The sequence below is a fragment of the Silurus meridionalis genome, chromosome 12, assembly GCF_014805685.1.
Source record: "Silurus meridionalis isolate SWU-2019-XX chromosome 12, ASM1480568v1, whole genome shotgun sequence".
Taxonomy (NCBI): Eukaryota; Metazoa; Chordata; class Actinopteri; order Siluriformes; family Siluridae; genus Silurus; species Silurus meridionalis.
In genome coordinates this window covers 18,079,083-18,104,518 of record NC_060895.1, presented here as the reverse complement: position 1 = coordinate 18,104,518, position 25,436 = coordinate 18,079,083, and the positions used below count along the sequence as shown (strand labels likewise).

General features: G+C 38.9%; 1 protein-coding gene across 3 annotated transcripts in view; it reads right to left on the bottom strand.

The window, feature by feature from the left end:
* Positions 1 to 25,436, bottom strand: part of plppr5a (phospholipid phosphatase related 5a) — a 43,625-nt gene that overhangs the window by 14,388 nt on the left and 3,801 nt on the right. For all 3 annotated transcript variants that reach the window (XR_006927593.1, XR_006927594.1, XM_046863589.1), the window contains exons 2-4: positions 10,604 to 10,736; positions 7,130 to 7,380; positions 635 to 811 (exon numbers count right to left, since the gene is read on the bottom strand). Coding sequence is in view for 1 of the 3 variants with exons in the window: in XM_046863589.1 (XP_046719545.1) it covers positions 635 to 811; positions 7,130 to 7,380; positions 10,604 to 10,736 (561 nt within the window). In the remaining 2 variants the exon portion in view is untranslated. The remainder of the gene's footprint in view (positions 1 to 634; positions 812 to 7,129; positions 7,381 to 10,603; positions 10,737 to 25,436) is intronic.

Sequence of the window (25,436 nt, the reverse complement as noted above, 5' to 3'; positions counted from 1 at the left end):
TTCTTACATTTCCAAACCAGGTTTGTTACTTTAGTTTTTAATCATTTTTGTGACGTGATCAATATTTTTTCTTCTCATTGCGTCCCGTTTACAGCCCATCAACCTATTTTTTTGTCATTTTGTGACTTTGGGGTTGTGTACCATTTCCTGTCTCTCACACACCACAGACGTAGGATAGATTACGAAGCTAACATCAAGTGGCAGCAGAAGGCAGCAAGAATTTTGGCTAACATGGATGAGACTGAGACTGAGGCAGTAAGTGATGTAAACATGACTGAGAACAGAGACATTACTGATCACCTGATCATCATCATCTTTTCTCTGATTGTGTTCTATATAATGGTTGTTCAGTCTGGATACATTCATTTGGTAACAAAATTTTAACAGTTAGTTGTAAATGCTACTTTTTATTTAAGTACAAGTCAATAATACTTTACTTATAAAAAGAAAAAAGTGTAGTCGGTACTTCAACTTTTACCAGAGTATTTTAAAACATGAGTATCTATCTATCTATCTATCTATCTATCTATCTATCTATCTATCTATCTATCTATCTATCGATCTATCGATCTATCTATCTATCTATCTATCTATCATCTGTCTGTCTGTCTGTCTGTCTGTCTGTCTGTCTTACCATGAAAACAGCGATGGCCGATCCAATGATAAAGCCGGCAATGACGTCGCTCCAGTGATTCCGATACTCCACCACACGGTTTATTCCGGTCAGAAAAGCCAGGCACACGAGACCCAGAGAGACAACAGGCTTGGCCAGACGTGTGCCTTTGGACTTCACTGAGCATGTGATGTACATCTGCGCAAACACACACAATCTGTTATAATCAGTCTTCATTCTCAGTGTTTGAAAAAAAATGAATAACTCCATTATAAGCAGCTGTTTATGAATAACACACAGTCTGCAAAAAAAATTAAAAAGTCAAAGTAAAGCCACACAGTGGTTATGATAAAAAAGCTTTACTTCAAGTCAAGTCAAGTCAAGAAGTACTTATTATTATTATTATTAAAGAAGCATAATATGATTAAATGTTTAAGTACAGAGGTATGTTTTTGTGATGTTATTTTATACTGTCATAGACAGATATATACCCTATTTCCTTATTATTTATTCCACGTTTATGCTGCAAAAACACCACAAACTTGGATCTCTTTTCTTATTTGTGACATAGACCTGTCATCTTCATCACAATCTGTAAGCAATTAAAAATATAATTTATATTGAATCATTTAAAACCACTTCAAGATGCCCTATTGAAAGTGAAATTGATAAATTGGATGGATGCTCAAACTAGGACATGCAGGCCAATTTTTACCCATGGTGACCTTCATGTCTCTCATTAGAGGTATCAGGCAAAGAACTGAATTGTTTTTCATTGTATTGTAAATTTGACTGAGATAGAATTTTTAAAATAAAACAAGCAATAGTTAAACAGATTGCAAAGTAATGTTTTCTATGTATTCATTTAATTTTAAATATTATAAAATCAAAAATGAGAGGAACCATGACAACTTTAAATTTAATATAACATTTGGTATATTGCAGCCCTCAGTCAACGGTTTAGGCATTTTTGCTGTAGTTGCTAACATAAACTATTGGATTAATTGTATGCTATATGTGGATTTAACAGTATATGGGCATACGTTTGTAGACATCTGACCATATTTTTTTTTTCTACATGTCCTTTTTGAACATCCCAATCCACATTAGGTCTCTATTTGCTATTATAATATCCTCCACTTTTCTGGGAAGATGTTCCACTAGACTTTGAAGTGTGGTTCTATTGATCTGTGCTCATTTAGCCACAAGGGCATCAGTCAAGTCAGGTACTGATGTAGGGTAAGCAGGCCTGGTTTACAGTCTATGTTCTAATTTATTCCAAAGGTGTTAAATAGGGTTGAGGTCAAAGCTCAATATAACAGGCCATTCAAGATCTACTCCAAACCATGTAAATCATATCTTCACAGTCCTCGCTTTGTGCACAGGGGCATTTTCATTCTAGAACCATTTTGGGTCTTCTAGTTCAAGTGAAGGGAAAATATAATGCAACAGCATCTAAAGACATACAATTGTGTACCTCCAGCTTTGTGCATTTAGGAATAACCACATGTAGCTGTAAAAGTCAGAAGCCTGACTGTTTTTGTTCATATAGTAATATAATTTTTTTTTGGGGGGGATATATTGACTGTTGCTATACTAACTATATTTTCAGTAGTTGCTTACTATAGAACAAGTTCCAACAGATAGCATGGCCTATGAACCTGGCTGCTACTCTATGGACTACAATGCCCAGAACATCCATACTCCTACTCTTTCACTGGCCAAGCTACTATTGTTTAACCTTTTTGGTTTATTTACAGGTCGCAAACTATAGACTTTTTTGTTTCCTGATATTCTTTTTTTTGCTATTCTGTTTTTAAACTGTTTTTTGACTCATACTTCTGATCCCGTTTTCTGCTCTGTTTATGGTGTTTGTTGATTACCTCATCCTGAGCTTGATTTTGACCCTGTCTATAATTCTCAATCTGCATTTTTCTGCTACTTCATTAAAAAACTGCCTAACTGCACTTGCATGTGTCTGAGCTTTCATTATATGATAACAAGGACAGAATTAAAAAAAAATGTTAACCTTACAGAAAATATTTGACTAAATTTGTATTGAGTTTTGTATTTATTTATTTTTATTAACATATAGATATTAATGGCAGCATATTTAATATTTTCATCAATATTCATTCATCATTGCACCTGCAGCAACAGAAGCTCTCATGAGACCTAGTGCATGGACAGACAGAGAGCTACTGGGAGGAAACTGGCTACGTCATTTGATGCGTCCTGTCTGTTCCTCCTGCTGTTTCATCTCAGCCTTGAAAGAAGGAAGGAGAGAAAAGGGCACTAGAGCAGGAAGTGCCCTCTATCTCCACATACACACACACACACACACACACACAAACACACACATACTCATGCACAAATGTACACACAGAGCCTGGAGCAAGCAGCAGCAGCAACAGGAACCCACCAAATCACTGCATTCCCACTTTTATGTAAGCTCTTTTCCTCACTTTATCTCTTTAACAGCAAAGAGCAGGTAATTCGGTAAAGATGAGAGGCTTTAAAGCACAGTAATTCTATTGATATTTTCAGCCTGCTGTCATTTCTGTACTTAAACCCAACAGCACTCTGTAGTTTGGTATCATTAACATTATTAAGACAATTACTGTCATAGGAGCAATTGATTTAATCTCTAAAAAGCTTAACATATTCTGTCTGTTTTGACGTCCTTCTCTATGGGTGTTTTTGTCAAAATCATTCTCTACTGGATCCATTTGATGTTACATTTTGGTTCATTTCAAGCATGATCAGTAAAATATTTGAGTTTTACACAAGGCTGTGAGATACTGCAGTATGTATGTTCTTATAATGTGCTTAATCTGAAATACAAGTTTTCTTGTACACTTTTTTGCTCATTTTTAATGTTATTTAATATACAAAATTAAATTATAATATGAAAATTATCATAAGAAAATTTGACAGAACAAGTTTTATTGTCGTTTTATGATTGTTTTTGACTAAATGATGCAATGTAACTCTTAGAGAGTAAAAGAAACAACATGAATTCTGAGGCTTTGATTTAATGACCTCCTGGTATGTCTTTCTGGTCCTGACCCCACTTTTCCGAGCTGGGTTTGGTTGCTTTTTCCAAGCACTATGGGTGCTTAGTTTTTCTTGAAATAGTTTGACTGCATACTGTACACTCAAGCAGTGACTTATGACCAGTGTTGGGCAGTAACGGGTTACCGGTATTTTTGACAGTAACTAATACTGTAACGCGTTAGTTTTAAAAGTAAAGTAAATTCGTTACCGTTACCATATGGTGCGTTACCTGTTACTTTTTAAAATTAATTAATTTTGGCTGAAGTGTAGCCTACAGCCTAACCTGTTTACAGCAGCGACGCATTGTAGGATTGGAGGATAAATGGCAAATCGAGGCGAGAGCAAGACGAGTTTCTCAAAGTGGAAATATGCTCATTATTTGTCTGAGTATAAAGACAAAAACTTTTAAATCAAATGTAAACTGTGTCTTTCTGGTTCGAAGGTCTTATCTACTGTGATAAACAGCAACTCCAATCTGTTAAACACCTCCAGAAACTCATCCTAGAAGCTAGAAGCTGGAAGCTAACCCGGCTTTCTGTTCTACATTGTTGATAGTTTTCATACTTCAGCTGTGAAAGGAACATTTTTAAGAGCTCAACACAACAGCAGAAGCCACTTTAGTTTTTGATTGTGAATATATTATTCAGCTTGTTTGTTTATTTATTTCAGAAATCCTTGTAATATATTCAGTTTGTGCTGGTCTGACTTAAATAAAGTAGTGTTTAAAAATGACTTAAAATTACTTAAATAACTTTTTTGAGCATAAAAGCAATATATCGTTCAAATCTGTAAAGGATCTACTTTTATTTGTATACAATAATATTAGCAAAAAAACACTGTGCTTTTGTAAAATAAAGTAAAAAGACAGTGGGGCTCTGCCATCTCTGTCATCTCCTTTACAAACACATACATAAAACAACCCGAATCTTAGTGAGTACTTTCCTCAGAGACATAATAAATATATGTATAAAATCTTCAAAATGTCTTTTAAATAAACCAGTTCATATGAATACAAATATGCTCTAATTAAGTAATCGGTGTGAAAGTTAGAAGAGGTACAGTTTCTCCTGTATCACCACATTAACTGTTTGTGTGGAAATAGCAAAAGCTCCATTTGTCCTGATAATTTCAGTAATTTTAACCACCATAATTACTTTTTATATTTTTACCATAATTTACTTTTTACATTTACAAGAATGTTTTGCCTTCATGCTCTATGTTGAGTAATAAAAATACATTTGCATAAAGCATCCATATTTCTCCATGTTGTATTTATAAGTAAGTATTAATATATGGTACATTTAGAACAGATAAAAATTTGCGATTAAGTTGCGATTAAATATTTGAATCGATTGAAAGCCCTAACATGGATAAGATGTGATGTCCAGTTACCAGCTTGACACTAAAACAGGAAGTAGTAATGGCTACTTAAGTACATGTCAGAGCCCAAACTTCTTTACTTTAACTTGAGTAAAAAAGTATAGCCAGTTCTTCAACTTTTACCAGAGTATTTTAAAACATGAGTATCTGTACTTCTAATCAAGTAAAGGATGTGTACTTTTGCCACCTCTGCTGTAAATACTTGTGTCTTGCATGTTACCAAATAAAATAAAGTTTTGTGAAATTGGTGAACAGCTGTAAAACAATATAAACCAATGGATAAAATAAAAACGTTGCCTTCAAGACAATATGTCTTGTAAGAACAAAACGCCATGCAAGAACTTTTTCAGCCTATATTTGTATTTACTGCAGTAAAATCTTCTAATCATCCTGTAGCTACACCACAAAGCTAGTATAAAAAAAAGAAATTCATCTGCTTTATTCTTTAAAACAAGCAAAAAAAAATTTGTATCTGCTCTTCAGATGTGTTTTACCATAGCCGCATTTCTTATTTCCTCAGATACTGCACATCACCAGGGCACTGGGGAACAGTTGGTAAAACCAATGTTTGCATAATATACTCTGACTTGAAACAGCTACGTGTTGTGGGTAACTTTTGAAAGTTTCAGGCTTCAGTGTGTGCTGATGGAAAAGAAAAATTGATTTTTAAAACTAGTGCAATACTGAGTCAGTTTTCATGATGTTACAGGCTACAGAGGTAGAAGGAAAAAATGGAAAAAGATGATTTTTTCTGTCTTTTTTTGGGATATTATCCATTTTCAGATAGGACAGCATATATGTTTCCAATAAGTGTCCCTTATTATCAGTCAGACACAAAAGAACAAAGGCATTGATTCTCTTCAGATACCTGTGCAACATGTACAATGTCTTGGGTATATACCACTAAGGGCTGAAATTCCACCTGAGTTGTATTTTAGGTCAAATAGCCCAAATGTAGTGTCCCTGTTTCTTGAATCCTTAGTGTATAATACTTAGATCAAAATAAATAGACTTCAATAGATCTCATTCATTGCCTTTCTACTTCAACTGCTGTAATGTGATGATGTGCTGCAAACCAATGAACCCCATCCTGCTACAAGACCAGCATTCAACATTGGGATCGGTTTGTAGAAAGTAAGTGCAAATGCAATTCAACTCACACAAGTCCCTTGTGCACACAGGTATAATATGCCATGAGGAAAAGTCCTGAGCTCCCAATGCATTCAGTAAAGCTTTTTATTACTAACTTCAACCTGCTCCACTTTCCCACAACTTCTTTGTTTGTAGTTTGAAAGATTTTATGCCTTTCCTATGAAGATATAATTTACATAAAACATTTTCTGGTTATTATGTCCTTGCTCTGTTATGCACAGGGGATTAACAGACAACTGGGGTACTAAAGACTACAGTAAGAAATATTCAGTGAACGTAATTTGCCTATAGTGCACATAGGTATATAGGTACAGTAGATAAGGGGTATTTATTTAGATTTTAAAACCACATTTAATCTATGATTTGTGGTTCAACCATTTACATTTTTTTACTGGATTTTTAAATTTTCTCTGTTCTATCCTAAGCTCAGATTTCTTCAGAGTTCATGTGCATGTTCACCCTGTGTCTGTTTGAGTTTCTTTTAGGGTTTCTGTGTTTCTTCTAACTCTTAAAAGCAGGTCACATGTATGTGTATGGTACTTTGCAACGGCCTGATGACCAACCCATGGTGTATTCTTGCATCATGCCCAGTGTCTTTCCCAGAATGAAGCGGATATTCAAAATATTCAAAAGGAATGAATGTATGATCTTAGCTGAATTTGAACTTAAGTGACAAGAAGATTCCTTTGTTGCTGATGGAGATATACACTGCAAATCGAATGAAATGGAAAATACAGTTGTCTTTTTTGGGTGAAGAAAATATTCCATTTGATCAGGAATATTGCTAATCTATAGGTTTCTATTTAGAGTTTTATTGTAAAAGTATATTACACTTTCTGTCACGTCTGTGTAAAACTATATTTAATTAATAAAATTGTATGTGTATCACATATTTATTGTACTAGCCCTATATTAATATGTACTCACAGCGATGTAAAGTGCAGCGTAGACACTGAGAGCAGCCTCTTTAGAAGGAAAAGATTTGCGAGCACGGAGGATGTCGTCACTGTTCCCCGTGCATGCTTCCTGTTGGCTGATGAAGCGGACGACCTGCTGGCATCCCAGAGCCGTGTAGTTGGGTTTACACACAGTCAGGAAGTAAGGGGACAGATTTCCAGTTACCACCTGACCCGCATTCACAAAGATATCTGTGGCGAAGAGGCCAAATGCATACACACCTGTTGACAGGAAAAGAAAAAAATGACAAAGTTAAAATGAGTAAAATATTACTTAATTATAACATGTAAGAATTCATTTGTCCTTACAAACACATGATGCTGTAGGTAAAAAAATTATCTGTCTGGAGACACTTAGTAAGCAGTTGTCCACAGTGGTGGACATTAATGAAGTAAATGTAATTCATTACTGTACTTAAGAATTTTTTTTGGCATATCTGTAACTTCAATACATTTCAAAGTCAAATATCTAACTTTTTACTCAACTTCAATTGCAAGAAATCAGTTGTTCCTTTTTATCTTTAAGTGGATAAAAAATTAACTGGTCAAGTACGCAGCAATCCATTAATCAGGGTTTAGTCATTTTGACATCTTGGGCATCTTGCCAGGGGACAGTCGATAGTTTTTTTTACCGCTCATTTGCACGGTCGCGTCAATTATTATATCATGTCACGGTCAATAAACCTGGTTTGGGCCCTCCACTCATACACTCAGAAAGGAGAGGCAGGGGGTTGGGTGATGTCATGTCAGCCTTTAGGGTTTCAAGTGGGAGAACTGACAAGACCTGGAGGGTTAGGGTTAGTTCCAATTAAAATTATGGATAATAACAAAAGGCCTAAACGCTCAGGAGCCAAATTTAGAAAAAAAGGAAAGAAGTATGGTGGAAACTTGCAAAAGATAAAGGTGTGTATGCAGCTCTTTTACTCATCCCATTATTAGGATAGCATAATCTAATGCATAATTTAAGTTATGCTATGTTGCCTACTATGCTTTTACGCATAGAGCAACAATATTTATTTTAGTTTGCAAAACATCCAATTTTATAGTATGTAGTTTATCATAATGTGTGTAGCAACAAAACAATTACAAGTAGTTGGATTGTAGTTAATCTAGCCCTTATTGATTTGGTTACTTTAATTGAGTTGATGTCATAAAGGTTCTCTTTTAGGAACTCGAGCTCGGTCCCTCAGGGAACTAGGGTTACATACGTAACCTAGAGACATTCTTGGTTCTGAGAGTTTGATCAATTGTGCACAATGTATTTAATTGGGCAATAAATGCATTTTGGGTCATATTTCTACATGAAAGGAAGCTTTTAGAAATGTTTCCAAATTTGTGGACTGTTCTGAGAATATGTTTTACTCATCCAGTGACAGTAGCTAAAGCAGAGAGGAGCTTTTTAAAACTGGAACTAATCAATGGGGGAGACTTTGGGTCATGGTGTGGTTCACGCAGGGGGCATTCAAGTTAGAATCTCTATTACCGGTTGGTGGTATCTACTTATCACGAACATACAGTTCACCATCAGTTTAACAGCAAACAGAACATTCAGAAATAAGTAACAGCAAACAGAACAGAGAGGAATAAATAATGAAAAAACTCCTGACAAACTTGCCACAACACTCATAACTATATGTATAAATAAAAGTTGGTCAGAGCAGATCTTTTTTCAAATGCAGAAACATTAAGTAATCCATATCCTTTAAAACTTATGATACACACAACACACAGTTTAGTCCAATTTTGCACAGAATGTGGTGCATCTGTCTCAATATTGCAGGGTTTGTAATACAGCAAAAAGGGGAGTAATTCCAGGGTTTGTCACACTGAATCTCAGAGCTGGAGGGTCGATTGTAGGATTAAATTGAGCATTAGAAAGCAATAGATCTAACGCTGCTCTCCTGGGGCAACTCTAGTCTGTATTCATTCATCCTACTCTGAAGGAATCCATTTTAACCAGTGTGGTATTATAAAAAAAAATTCTCACTAATGTCCCTATCTTTAATGTTTTTCAGTAAGAATAGAAGACCCACTGAAACAGATCTATTAAAACTTAAATGTTACTTTTCCGAATTAACATTATCATTTCTTCTATGAAAAGAAATGTCCAGACCTGACAGAGGTACTGAGAACCTCTGCCTAAGAACTCTTGATTAACCCTGATTAAACAAAGGTGGACTAATGTGTATCAACACACCTTAGGTTAAACAAGGGTTAATCAATAGTTCATAGATTTGTGAAGGAGCTCCACAGAAATCCCTTTCTATAAGAGAAACTCTCTATGATAATGTTCTAATGAGCTGAGTAACTCCCTCCCCCCTACTGCACAGACACATTAAATCAATAATGATGAACGTTATTTTGTTCATTGCTACACCGATGTACTGTTTACGGGACACCAACACTTTGATTGTACTGATTCATTACACACTACTATGAATTTTTACCCTCATTCATCCCTGTTTCCTTTTACAAGCATTTACAAGCACTTTTTTCTCATGCTTTATTGTCATCATAAATGCCTGTTTTTTTGTGAGTGAACATTGGATTGTTTCCCATACCTTTTCCATGCATGCTTCCTATTCCCGTTGAACCTTATTTATGTGCTGTCAGTACTCTGTGTGTCATACATGTGACTTGTACATTGGGTCAAGGAGAAATCTTATAGTGCTGGACACTATATAAGGCTGTGATGACTATAAATATTTCCTTGACATAACTTGATTACACAGAACTAGATTGTTCAGCCTAGGACATCACACCACTCATTCTTTTCTGATATACTACTTCAGGTTACTTTTTACCTATCAAGTAAATAAGGATTACACACTATGGTGAAGCCTTGCCATCCTTATTATTTGTGTAAGTTCTGAACAGTGTATACTGTGATTGCCATAACAGTTGACTTGATTTCCTTAGATATATCAAATCTTTCTGTTTTTCTGAATTTGTTTTTCATATTTCTTTTCTGGCTTTGCAAATTGATCTTGAACAGCCTACTGAGTCTTGTTTGTTGTACCCTCATATTTCCCACAGAAGGGCATATGAAGGACCCTTAATGGTACTACATTTTCTAAGAGTGTGCATTTAGTGCACTCTACAAGCTTCTTTCAAATTACAATCATGCTGTCTCTGTAATCATGATGTTTTGGAACTGTTTGCACCAAAAACATAATAAATGTCAAATTTTATTACCAGAAGGGTTCTTGTGCTGGAGCTGATATGAGTCCAACACCTCAATGTTCAAGCAGGACACTGTGCAGTATACTCTCATAAATAATACCCTAATAAAAATGACCATTAACATGGCTTAAAGACACATGCTTACAGGTCTACCACAGCTGGCATGTGACAAAAAATAAATAAATAAAGCTTTGCTATTCATCTACCACCCGCATTTCATTCCTGAGAGATCAAGGGCACTGTCAGTAACAAGGAGACGTACCAAGAAAGCGAAATGTCCTGCGTACAAGGGGGTTAAGGTAACAGCAGTCGCCCATCACTATAATCTTCTCCCTGTTATCCAGATCTTCAGAGATATACTGCAGCAGGAAGAGCACAGACTCGGTGCCTGTGATCTGAGAACATCAACAAAGAACAAGAGACAACTTGAGCCAGAGCATTTTAACATGCAATACTGGTTGAGTCATTCACTTTTAATCTGTATTTGCTCTTTCTTCAGTACAAGGTATGAGGAGATGTATTGAGTATATGTGAGAATATTTGAGAAATTCTCATTCTGAGCGTGGGAACATGGGAACAAGCATTCAATAGGCACAATGGGGATGATTAGGGCACTGATGAAGCCAGCTTCCATTCAGGTCTTAGCCTTAGGTTTCCTAATTCTGAAAGGCTAATGTGGCTTTCACAGGTTGAGCTTCATAATGAAGCTAAGGCTGCTTGTGTGTCTAAGACTTTAAACACGATTCTGAATATAATTGTTTTTGTTGTTTTTTTTTTTTATTTAATGCAAAAAAAATATTGTGTTAAATGGGGTAGAATGGTAAAGGTTACATATGAAAAAGCTAACTCAGCTAATGTGTACTTTACATTTCATTTAAATGGGTTTTATACTCAACTGCTATAAGTTTTACCCAATTAGTAGCTACATTTGCACATAATAAAAAGCATGCCTTAGATGACTCACTATTTTTATAGTTATATAATATATTATATTTCCAAATATATGCATCTGTTCTTTCGCCAAAAAAAGTATTTATTTTATTTTTTTTGTAACTAACGTATTTTCTCTCTCTCTTGCTCACTAAACTCTTAAGGCTAAATCTGCCCTCCAAAGACATTCTTCTATGCTGTTTATGTATATTACTGCATGGAAAAATAGTATAAAACTGATTGTTTTCCAGTAAACATCACTTTGAATAGACAAGAAATATTAGCTTCTGTTTTACTGTTACAAGCAGCAAGAACTTGGAGAGTTAAGCAGTGATTCTTTTTGTTTAAATACACCTGTACATCCAGAGTTAACTAGACAGCAAGTAATAGAATCTGACTGGAAAATTGTGGCTAATATGCAAAACAGTAAATACATGTTTCTAAATAGAAGTTATAGTTACTTGTTACACTTTACATAAATGAGTCACTTTTCTGATGTCTTTGACATTGCATGGGATTCAGAGACACTGTGATTTATTGCTGCCTTAAATTTAAACAAAAGTTTTAGTTTAGGCTGTAATTTGTTAGTTTACAAATGCATTTCTGAAACTCTTTCTGGATCCAGTTTCACTTCTTTCTGCATATCTAAGCCTAGACAGAAGACAGAAGTGCTTATTAGTATAAAACTGTGGTGTAAATAAAGTACATTTAAATCCAAACAATTACAATCAATTAGATTTATTTTTTATCTTTGATTATTGATTTATTTTTTTGCTTTCATCTGTTAAAATTCAACGAGTTAAGCAGATGGATAAAAAAAAGGAAAGATTTTGTACCCCGATGCATGTACAGTATGAGCAGAGCCCGAGCTGTGAGCACACACTTATTAGTCATTGCTCACTAATAATAACTGTTGTGCCATCCTGCCCCATAAATGTCAGACTGCATAACGCTCATGAGAGAGACTGTTTCATTTTATCACCATGCAGAGCATAGTTTTAAAACTATTATTCTTTACCAGGGCTTTGTTTCATCTTGCTCTTGTAGCAGAAAGCTACAGTTTATTGTATGTATATTTTATTTATACAATATGTGTATCTGAATGTGTACACTCACCATATTCTTTAAGAGGAAAATTTGTTCACATGCTCATTTATGCAATTATACAAACAGACAATCATATAACAGCAACACAATGCATGAAATCATGCAGTTACAGGTCAAGAGCGTCATTCGAATATGACACTCATTATGAATATGATGTCATTAGAATTGGGGAAAAATATGATCCAGTCAATATCACTTTGACTGTTGCATGGTTGCTGTGACAGATATTTCAGAATTTTTTATGTACAATATAATCTAGAAATTCTACAGAACATAGCATAGGCATTCTTAAGTGATCAATCTGAAGCTGTAACATTTTATTTCTGTATGAGATATCTCTATCTTGCTCTCTGTTCACTTTCAGGAACTCGAGCTGCGTCAAAAACGCTTTGGAAACGCCTCTCTGAATCACACGTAAAATCTGCCCAATAAGCAGTCATGACGTGAGCCACATCAGCTTCTTTCTGTTCAGGTAAGCGCTTTGTGTGGTAAACATTATGCTATAATGAGAGGTGTGAATGGTGCTGAGACCTGGGTGTGTGAAGTGTATGTGTGTTGAGTCCGGTTGTGCAGATCAGTCACTCAGTTGTGTGTAAGTGTGTGTGTGTGTGTGTGTGTGTGTGTGTGTGTGTGTGTGTGTGTGAGAGAGAGTTCAGTCCAGATGTTTGTTCAGGAGCCTGACGGCTTGCGGGAAAAAACTGTTACACAGTCTTGTTGTGGCGGCCCGAATGCTTCGGAACCGTTTTCCTGATGGTAGGAGGGTGAAGTATGTGTGTGATGGGTGTGTGTGGTCGTCCACAATGCTGTTTGCTTTGGATGCAGTGTGTGGTGTAAATGTCCATGATAGAGGGGAGAGAGACTCCGATGATCTTCTCAGCTGTCCTCACTATCCTCTGTAGGGTCTTGCGATCCGAGACGGTGCAATTCCCAAACCAGGCAGTGATGCAGCTGCTCACGATGCTCTCGATGGTCCCTCTATAGAACATGGTCAGGATGGGGGAAGGGAGATGGGCTTTCCTCAGCCTTCTCAGGAAGTAGAGACGCTGCTGGGCTTTCTTGGTGATGGAGCTGGTGTTAAGTGACCAGGTGAGGTTATCCGCCAGATGAACACCAAGGAATTTGGTGCTCTTGACGATCTCCACTGAAGATCCATCGATGATCAGTGGAGAATGGTCACTCTGTGCTCTTCTGAAGTCAACAACCATCTCTTTGGTTTTGTCCACGTTCAGAGACAGGTTGTTGGCTCCACACCAGGCTGTTAGCCGTTGCACCTCCTCTCTGTATGCTGACTTGTCGTTCTTGCTGATTAGACCCACCACGGTCGTGTCATCAGCAAACTTGATGATATGATTCGAGCTGTGCATTGGAGCACAGTCGTGAGTCAGCAGAGTGAACAGCAGTGGACTGAGCACACAGCCCTGAGGGGCCCCAGTGCTCAGTGTGGTGGTGCTGGAGATGCTGTTCCCGATCCGGACTGACTGAGGTCTCTCGGTCAGGAAGTCCAGGATCCAGTTGCAGAGAGGTGTTCAGGCCCAGTAGGCTCAGCTTCTCGATCAGGTGCTGGGGAATGATTGTGTTGAATGCTGAACTGAAGTCTATGAACAGCATCCTTACATAAGAGTCCTTGTTATCCAGATGGGTGAGGGCCAGATGGAGGGTTGTGGAGATGGCATCGTCCGTGGAGCGGTTTGGACGATACGCAAACTGCATGGGGTCCAGTGCGGGTGGGAGCTGGGTCTTTATGTGCCTCATGACAAGCCTCTCGAAGCACTTCATCATGATGGGTGTGAGTGCAACGGGACGATAGTCATTGAGGCAGGACACAGAAGACTTCTTCGGCACAGGAATGATGGTCGTCATCTTGAGGCACGAAGGAACAGTGGCGCTGCTCAGGGAGATGTTGAAGATGTCAGTGAAGACATCTGCTAGTTGTTCTGCACATTCCCTGAGCACTCTGCCAGGAATGTTGTCTGGTCCAGCAGACTTCCGTGGGTTAACTCTGCATAGAGTTTTCCTCACTTCAGCTGTGGTTAGACAGAGCACCTGGTCACTGGGAGGAGGGATTGTCTTCCTCGCCACCACGTTGTTCTGCCCCTCGAACCGGGCGTAGAAGTCGTTCAGCGCATCTGGAAGGGAGGCGTCACGGTCACAAGCAGGTGATGTGGTCTTGTAATTCGTGATCGCCTGGATGCCCTGCCACATGCGCCGGGTGTCTCCGCTGTCCTGGAAGTGGCCATGGATTCTCTTGGCGTGCGCGCGCTTCGCCTCTCTGATAGCACGGGACAGTTTGGCCCTTGCTGTTTTTAAGGCCGTCTTGTCCCCTGCTCTGAAGGCAGAGTCTCTTGTTTTTAGCAGCGCACGAACCTTGGCGGTCATCCATGGCTTCTGGTTGGAACGTATAGTGATGGTCCTGGAGGTAGTCACGTCGTCAATGCACTTGCCGATGTAACTGGTCACTGTTGACGTGTACTCCTCCAAGTTGATGAAATCGCCATTGGTTGCAGCTTCCCTGAACATGTCCCAGTCAGTGCATTCAAAACAGTCCTGGAGAGCAGACATGGATCCTGCTGGCCAGGTTCTCACTTGTTTTTGAGCTGGTCTTGAACGCCTGCTGAGTGGTCTGTATGCTGGGATCAGCATAACAGAGATGTGGTCTGAGTACCCGAGGTGGGGCGGGGCTTCGCCCGGTATGCGCCCCGGATGTTTGTGTAAACAACATCCAGCGTGTTTTCTCCTCTGGTTGCAAAGTCCACATTCTGATAGAATTTGGGAAGCACAGTCCTGAGATTTGCATGATTAAAATCTCCGGCGACTATAAACAGTCCGTCAGGGTGTGTGTTTTGAAGTTCGCTAATGGTCCCGTAAAGCACACTGAGCGCTTCCTTAGCATTAGCGCTAGGTGGTATGTACACTCCGAGCACAATAGCGGTGGTGAATTCGGGGTAAATAAAAGGTCTACATCTCACAACAATAAACTCCAGCAGCGATGAGCAGTAGGTAGAAACAAGCACAGAGTTCTTACACCATTCCATGTTGATGTAAACACACAGACCGCCGCCGCGAGTCTTACCGCACAGAGCTGCATTTCTGTCGGCACGAAACGCGGCTAGCCCGTCCAGCTGTATGGCGGCGTCCGGAACTCTGTCGCTCAGCCACGTCTCAGTAAACACAAAAACGCAGCAGTGTCTGTACTCACGCCGAGTAGCTTGTTGGAGTCTGATGTAGTCTAATTTATTGTCCAGGAGCAGACATTTGCCAGCAGTAGTGATGGTAGAGCGGGCCGGCTAGGGTTTGCTTTTAGCCTAGCATTAGCACCCGCTCGCTTTCCGCATTTCTGCTTCCTTGCGCAACGCTTCCGATTCCCCCTTCTCCGTCCGTCTTCCGCAGGCGATGCCGAGGTCTGGAGGCCTGGTTCTCGGAGCACGCCGAGGTCGCGTAGCTTCTGCCGCAGGACGTCATTTATGGTGTTGTTTGGGTTGTTTCTGAGTTCTTTCAATGTTTTTCGGTTGTACACAGGGACACCGGTTGCTCCGATGTCCATGTGTTGTGTAGGGCGGGCTACAGAATAACGTTAGCACCATTTTGGGTCCGAGCGACCGCTGCGAGCTACTGCCGCGCCGCCATCTTGGATATAAAGGATTCTCACTTGGATATAAAGGATTCTCACTGTAGTCAAGAGAGTTAAAGCAGGCCGGTCACTTTCAGAGGCTGCTCGGTCTCATGGCGGCAGTGTCCAATGTGATCCCACTTGGCCTCCTCCATTTGAGACCCCTCGGGTGGTGGCTCAAAAACAGAGGGTTCTCCAAAGGGAGTTACCCACTCTGTACTATCAAGGTCTCGGGACAAGCTCTTCAAAACTTAGATCTATGGAAAGAACATACGTCAACAACCAGGGGGGACTCCGGTCTCGCTCCCTGTATAGGCTGGTGCGGCAGATCCTTCCATGGTCCCAGGGAAAACTCCTCTCTTTAAGAGCAGTTTTTACATCCCGGGCCGGTTAAACTGGAGAGCCGAGGCCAGTGGAATGGAGGCTCCACCCGGAAGTGGTGGAGCAGATATGGCAGAGATATTACAGAGCCCAGGTGGATCTGTTTGCGACTCGGGAGACTTCACACTGTCCCCTTTGGTTCTCCCTCTCTCTCACCCAGCTCAATTGGGGCTGGACGGCATGGTGCAGACGTGGCCGAGGTACGCCTTTTCCCCTATCGCGCTGCTCTTGGGAGTTATGGAAAGAATCCTCCAGGGAGAAGCTCGTCTCCTCCTGGTGGCACCTCATTGGTTTACGTGGTTTACGGACCAGCTGTCTCTCCTCGAGGGACTTGCTGGGGAAATTCCTCCCAGGAGGGATCTCCTCTCACAGGCAGGTATCTGCCTGGTTGGTTTAGTTCTGGAGATCCTGCAAGAACAGTTTGCCGCAGGGTTGGCTCCGCAACCCTTAAAGGTGTTTGTGCCCACCACCCCCGTGACACGAATCCTATGCTGCACCCTGAGGCTGAAGCCCTGGATACGACCTAGAGTGTCTGTGTGGGACTTGGCCATTGTGCTCTATTTGAGCCCCTCTTCAAGCCATTGGCCGAAGTGGCCCTTGGGTATTTGTCGGTTAAGACCGCCACTTTCCTCCCTTATGAGTTCACCTTACTGTTCACCTTACTCGTCTGCTATGGATCTTACAGGAAAGGTTTCCTGGCTAATAAGCAGGCGCTCAATAGATGGATTGTGGATGCCATTTGTCTGTGTTATGAGTTCTCTGGTCTTCCCACTTCTTTTGGAGTTAAGGCTCATTCCACCTCTACGGCCTGGTCTGCTGAAGTGTCGCTCCAGGACATTTGTAACGTTGCGGGCTGGTCCACCCCGCTGACCTTTGTCAGGTTTTATGACCTTGACATCAGAGCCGGGAGTGGCCTTTCAGGAACGTCACTAGGTTACATATGTAACAATAGTTCCCTGAGGGAACGAGAGCTGCGTCAACGTGCCACCCAAATGAGGATGGGTTTCCCCTTTTGAGTTTGGTTCCTCTCAAGGTTTCTTCCTCATAACATCTAAGGGAGTTTTTCCTTACCACAGTCGCCATGGCTTGCTCATCAGGGATAAACACACACCATTCACCTTACACTGTTGATTTCTGTAAAGCTGCTTTGAGACAATGTCTGTTGTGAAAAGCGCTATATAAATAAACTTGACTTGACTTGACTTGACTCCCTGCATCCCTGCAGCGCTTACCTTCTCCTTTTTCAGAAGCTTATGTTGCTCCCATCACGTTCCCATTTTGTAGCTTTCTGGTTTGCACAACATCGCCCGCCAATGATGTCACGACTGCCTATTGGCCAGATTTTACACATGATTCAGAGCATGAACAATGCGAGGCATTTCAAAAGTGTTTTTCATGCAGCTCTCGTTCCCTCAGGGAACTAGGGTTACATTCGTAACCTAGAGACGTTTTACATGCTCTCGCTAATGCTAAATCTGCCCTCCAATAAGAGAATAAGAGAATAAAAATCAACTTCTGTTTTTACTGTTAAAGCAGCAACAACTTGCAAAGTCTTTTTTTTCTTACATATGTGTGTGTGTGTGTTTGTTTCACGCATGCATAAAAACCTTATAGAATCAATAGCCAGCATTAGCATAGCGGCCAGCATTAGCGCTACTGATTCATTAGCATTGGCTGATTCATCATGCTTGCACAAAACAAATGTTATTGTCAGAACAGAGTGATTCATGTTTTTTGATGTGTGTACTGAACCATGGATTTCGTGTACCGTTACACCCCTAATATATATATATATATATATATATATATATATATATATATATATATATATATATATATATATGGGATTTGAACTCTCAACCTTTCCAAATTGCAATGACTATAAAGCTACCACCTCATCACTAGGGTACATGCAGGGGTATCCACACAGCTAAATATTCTGAATTAAAAACTGTGGCTAATGTGCAAAATAGAAATACATTACAGAAAGTGACACTTGTCTGACATGTCTTTGACTATTGTATGGGATACAATGCCACTTTGGAACAGGTTTCAAACTATTGCTGCATTAAATCTGAACAAAACGGTTAGTAAAGGCTCCCATTTGTTAGTTTACAAATTTTTTTCAAAAACTCTCTCTGGACACTGGTGCTTTTTAAAAAGCTGATTGTGTCCAAGTTTTAATTTTGCTTTATTATGTAACCTTTCCTGAATACTGTAGCTTTCCAGATATTTATTCAAAATTAACTTGTGCTGCACATTTTCCCAACAAACTTAGTGCTGTCTGTGTTTACTCTTCAACAACACATACTCTGCTGTTGCTGTTTTGCACAACATTTTGTGTATGTTTACTCTTGTTTACAGTTCTCTTTTTTGCACATTGTACTAGAACGTATTATACATCAGGTATACTGGGTGGTGCTATTTTGTGTATTTTATGTATCTGTCCTACTCTGTCTTGTATTGTCTGTTTGCACTGTCTTTTGTTTTGCGCTGTTTGCACTAGGTTGCACACGTTGTACTTTATGTGGCTAAGACAACTTACTTTAGTCCTTAGCTCTGTAGTTCTATGTTGTGATGTAATTTTATGCTGTTTTATGTAGCACCAGGGTTCTGTAGAAATGTTGTTTTATTTCATGGTGTATTGCATATAGTTGGAATGACAAAAAAAACGTCTTGACTTGACTTGACTACTATTGTAATAATTTACACATGCACTCTTTAGTGTCGTTCAGAAGAGGACAGGGCCCCTGAGTCTGGCTTCTGGTCTTCTAGTGGTCATTTTTTCTTATGTTTGGTTTTGTCACCCCTAAATAATGCTAGAACAACCTCAGTTTCATTGGACTCATACATTGGATTTCCTTAAGTACTGCCTGTGTAATGCTCTACTGTTTAATTTTTGTCACATACTATAACTATTAACCACACATGGCACTGCAGACCAGAACATACCCACACCTATTTTAACTAAGCAGCACTGTACTTTATTCCACCTTTTGAAAGCCTGTCTGCAAAGCTTTCTTTTCCAGGATCAGTGGACAAACTCTTCTGATTTTGTGTCTACATGGACAGAAATCATCACAGCTACATTCTAGCAGTGAAATGCAAACAGCTCATTATCAATGGCCATGGAATAGAGATAAAAGCGATACTTTTAGCCAAAAATATTATATACTATATATTATACCTTTACAGTATATTAGTCTTTTTTAATTTACCACCATTATGAACGGTATGAATATGGGCTATTAATACCATGAAATGTACCTATTTTAGACCGAATTACTGAACAAATTTCAGATTGTAACACAGTCATTAAACATATTATTAAAAGTGTTACTTAAACTGAACTGAACAGATTTTTAACATTAAGTTAAAAAAAGTCTGCCTAGGCGGATACAGTGCAGGTGTATAATTTGCAAGGGGTCCGAAATGATGCTATTGTGCTTTAATCATCACAATGTTGTTACTTCACAGATAATAATTAGGTACAAAGGGTCAGAAATGTACTTTCAAAAGTGACTAATATAAAAATCTGTGGGAGATATGTTCAGGATAAGCTGCCAGCAGTTCTGCAGTGTAGTAAAAGGTCAGCCTGTATGAGTCAAAGGACAAATCCATCTACACCACAGCGTCAGGTCCACTTATGCTAGATCCTCTTTCAAAGGTAGCATGAAGTAAACAAGATATTTTGTTGTTGTTGTCAGTGGTGGTGGTGGTGGTGTTTTGTTCTGAATGGGTTTGAGCTTAGGAAAGCATCTCTAAAACAAAATATGCTCATTCTAAAATAATCTTAAAGGAGAGATAGTTATACATGTATTGCATATGGCTACTGCTACAAAGATGGAGACTTAGTGATGTAAGCACATTGTGATTAGGTTTAGATGTGATTAATCACTTATAAAAATACAGGAAAATAAATTGTGACGTGTGGACTGCATATTATGTTAAATATAGAAATAGAAATATTATAATATAAAAAATATAAAATGTTATTTTACATTATTTTTTTATTTAATAAAATGTGCTTTATTATAGTTGCTGTCTATCTATACAGATTAAAAACATTAAAAAAAAAGATAAAATCAAATAATGTAAGTATGATTTGTAACAAAGGAAATACATTTAGTGAAGAATCAGTAGGTTTTGTTGATATAATTACACAGTGACATTTCAATGCTGGGCTGCTAGTTGATAGTGAGAACTTTGCTCAACAGACATAAATAAAATCTAGCCTCATGCACTCACAAAAGAGAAAAGTTAAGATGCAAGTTGTTTAGATATTTAATTTCTCACAACAGCCAAGACGATAGTACCACTTCCATCCAGTAGAGGCCACTCTCCAGAGTTTATTCACTTCTTGTTTACTTCCTTTTGCACATGGTTTTCCAGTTCTGAAATCTTTCATGCTGTGAGTTTCTGAGAGATGATTTTATTCTTATTTTATCAATAGCGGCCGGTCAGGGCCAGCAATGCCTTCTCTGTTGGGCTAAATACTATCAGAAGCACTGACCTACATTTACAACCTAAATTCTAATTCCATGATATTGTATTAATTTATTTCCAACAGTTTATTCTCTTTATTTCGTAGCGTTTCTCTTGGCTGCACTGCTTCCAGTACGTGTATGTGGATGTTAGATTTTTTGTCCAATCAGATTTCAGCCTGTATGTGCTGCCATGTCAATTTATTCTGCCCAGGGCCTTCAATGTCAGTTCTGCTGGCCATTTTATCTTAGTCTCTATTGGCAACAGGTCTGTTTCTTTAGCCAATCAGATTTCAAATTCACCTCACAGGGTCAGGTAGCTGGCCTGAATAGCATCAGCATTTTTCCGTCCTCTGATTGGTTGGTCAGAGGGAAACTGTTTTAGCCAAGTTCGACTGGCAAAAAACGTGTAGTGGGTTAATACATCTGAGTTAGACTTTATATGCCTACGGAGGAGGAGAAATTGATTTGGTCTCAGACATACTTAAAAATAAATTTTCCAAAAAAGCTAGACATTGTGAGGAGAGGTCGGCCAACCCTGAAGCTAGCTAGCTTGTCTCAGCCCAGGAAAGTGTTTGTTCTCCACTTCCAGACCAGTGAATACGAGCGGTAACACTGGATTACAGCCTCTGAGGAGCGGTGCAAATTATAAGTATGCATCTCTGGTGAGTAGGTTGTATTTTATTTACATTTTAATGTTTTTGTCATGTTATTAGACAAATATTGATTCCGAACTGCTCCAGATGATGTAGGTGGCACAGTTGCAGTTGTAGTGTAGAGGTTTGAAGTTGTCTTAACTGGGTTTCTTGCTTTAGTAAAATGGTATTCTTTCTCCATATGTGAAATGCCTCTCTCTCTGTAATGTCACGCGTTGTTATATTTATTTTTTTTATTGTATTGATGGTTTCTATAATTGTGATGTGATAGTGGTGGTATTAAAAGGTGGATTAAGTCGAGTAAGTCCCCACTGAAGGAGCAGGTACCAAATGCACGGCCGCCACTGCTATTTATAAACATGAAAATGAAAATGTTTATATATAAAGAATGAAGTTATTAATAAAGTCTTGAATACAAAGTAATAATACTTAAAAAATAGGCTAGTCCTTTTCTCCAACATAAATTTAGCTTTAAGTTAAGTTTTAATTTATTCTTGTGTTCCACATACTTTGTCCCTACATTGAATATGGGCATTTTGATTTAGGTAACATGTTCAGAAAATTGTGCAGAGTATAATTAGAGAGCCAATGAATTGCACTAGTAATGAACTGACTAGAAAAGTAAATAGATTTACACCGATCAGGCATAACATTATGACCACCTCTTTTGCTGCCAAAACAGTCTTGCCCCGTTGAGCATTAACAGCATTAACTTCTTCAGCAATTTGAGCTACAGTAGCTCATCTGTTGATTCAGTGAGCCTTGGCCACCTATGACCCTGTCACCGGTTCACCACTGTTCCTTTCTTGGACGACTTTTGACAGATACTGACCACTGCAGACTGGGAAACACCCCACAATAGCTGCAGAGCTGGAGATGCTCTGACACAGTTGTCTCGCCATCACAATTTGGCCCTTGACAAACTGCAAAAAACCTTATGCTTGCCCATTTTTCCTGCTTCTAACACAACTTTAAGGACAAAATGCTTACTTACTGCCAATATATTCCACCCACTAACAGATCCCATGATGAAGAGATTATTCACTCACCGGTCATAATGTTATAATGTCATTATATTATGCCTGGTCATTGTACAGTTTTATTTATTCTGGTGTTTCACACAGACATTGCCCTAACCTTGAATATGGGCATTAAATGGCATTAAATTTTTCAAAATGTAAAACTTCTAAATTGTGCCTTAATTATTAGATTAGATTAGAATTAATCATTAGATGCATACATACATAGATTAAATTTTTAGATGCAAACACATGCATATAAACATAAAAAACAGTTGCAGGTATTAAATATTGAATAGAGATCAGCTTAGTGTAAATTATGTGGTGTACAAATATAGAAGTGCATTGTGCAGTGAAATGAGGTTAAAAAGTCCAGGGAACATTTGATGACTTCACGGAGATCATTTAGTAATTAGACAGCAATGTGCAAAGAGAAAAGGTATTATTGAAGGTCACCACACGTTTTGTCAAATATAATCTGTTGTTTATCTTGCTAAATGCTAATCTTGTTGAACTTGAATGACTAATGGAATTTGGTTTACATTTAAAGCAGGTAATCATGCATAAAACTTAAAAAGTTTCTACACATTTAAGTGAACTTCAAAGAAAATATGAATGGGAAGATGCTTAAATTACATTTTATTTATTAGGTCTACTAAATGCTTCTGTGATTAACATTCTGACTTGATGTGTGGTTAATGTGGAATTGACTGTGGTTGGGGGCCAAATAAGTAAAAACAAATCTTGTTCATTAAAAAATTATTTGAGTAAAAACATTGTGTAAATTTTCCAATTCGTCCATTGTTACTGGAAACTCTAAGACATTGATTTGGATGCCATTGCAAATTCCCAAGAGGGCATCAATCTTGCTTCATAGCTGGTCCATCTCCGAGTCAACACCAGAGGATTAATGCTGTATCCATCAAGCAGTATAAATAAGATGGGAGACAGCTATGATAGCTGACCTTTACTGTCTACCAGAGCACACGCAAAAACAGCACGTCAAACTCTTCTCTTCTCTTTGCTTTTCACACTTGAGTCTATAGGGAAAAACCTGACAAATGGCTGACAGTGACGATCACTGAAGCATTCCCTTTTATGGCCTTTGCATTAGCGAAGAGTCATTTTCAGCAAGGCTAAATAAAAATTTTCAGCAAGGAGTAAATATGCCAGGCTTAATGCAAGTTCATTTTTAGTCTACATTTGTTTGATTCTCCTTTATAACAAATACAACTTTGATGACTGGCAGTAGTAGTAGAAAAAAAGTGGAGCTGTCTTCATAATAAGGACACACATGCATGATAGATGTTAAACTCCAATTCTGTCTTTGCATCTTCTACCAACTACATCTCCCAGATTGCTACCATTTTAGTGTGGAGGACATAAACCGAATTATGAACTAAAGACATAAATATAGACTTGAAAATATAACCGTTTTTACGTTTTTACCACAGTACTGTAAAAATCTCAAAGATTTGTTTTAGTAGTTCAGACAGTAAATTCACATGTAATTTAAAGGACTCAAGATTGATGTTAATTTACTTTTTTTTAATTATATTTGGTTGTTTCTATAATTACAACTTCGTTAATAAAAAAATCTTCTGCAATGTTCAAAGTATTTAATACAAAGGAGATACTTCAACATGTACTGTACCATCCACCTAAAAATTGTTGCAAAAAAGAACCAGCCTTCATGGTAACAGTATAGTATAATAGCAGTGGGCTCTTTTAGCTTAAATAATGCACTCTGACATACTGCAAATAGTTCATGAGTGGTTTGAAGAACAAGAGTTCAAGGTTTTGCCCCTCCAAATTCCCAATCAGATCAATCATCTGTAGGATGTACTGAACAAAGAAGCTTGATCCATGAAGGCACCTCTTAACATGCAGACATGCATCTGCTTCTAACATGTTGTTGGCAGATACCACAGCACACCTTCAGTGGGCTTGTGGAGTCATGCCTCAGTGGTTCAGAACAGTTATGGTGGTACAAGTTTAGTCTATACAGTATTAGGCTGATAATTTCAATGTTATGATCAGTGAAAATGTAATTAGGAACAATAAAAGAAACAGTTTAATAACTGTAAAATTTCCTGTGGCATAATTGGAATAAAACACTTGAGGATGTGCTATTTTAGGAAAAAAAATTGTGCTTCACACCTGGCTGTATCACCACCTCATTGTGGACTTTTTTAAAAATTGAAGTACCTTGACCATGTTCTATTCTAAATCCTAGGTGCAATAAAGCTCGTTGCTGGGTGAAGTACTGTGCCCCATTGGTCTTCCTCTAGGTCGGCCTGTTCCATCGTGAAGAGATCCGGTTTCTCATTGTGGAGAACTCTACAGCAAGCATCGACCCTGGCTGGCAAAACACTCCCCCAAGTGCTCATGGAACCCCTGTGACATCCTCAAGTGGACCCACCGGTGCAGAGAGCAGTGTGTGCATCACCTACCCCGTCCACACCCCAACCCGATCTCCCTAGATTCAATTCATGATCATCTACATAGATGATATCCTCATCTTCACAGCCACGTCACCCAAGTCCTGGAGCAACTAAGGGACCATCACCTCTACCTCAATCACAAGAAGTGTGAGTTCCACTAGTCGGAGGTGCAGTTCCAGGGCTTCAGTCTGGTCACCGCCCCTCTCACCTCTCTGCTGAAGGGGAAGGCCAACTACCATTAGGTGGACCTCAGAGGCCGAGGAGGCCTTCCAGAAGCTAAAGAGGAGATTTAGTGTCACCCCACCTCCTACGACACCCGGATCCCTGGCTCCCATTCATCGTGGAGGTAGATGCCTTCTCCACCGGCACCTGTCGGGGACCCCACCACGGCTCTGGCACTGCGCCTTCTTATCGAGGAAGCTCTCTCCCATGGAACAGAATGACAACATTGGGAACCGGGAACTCTT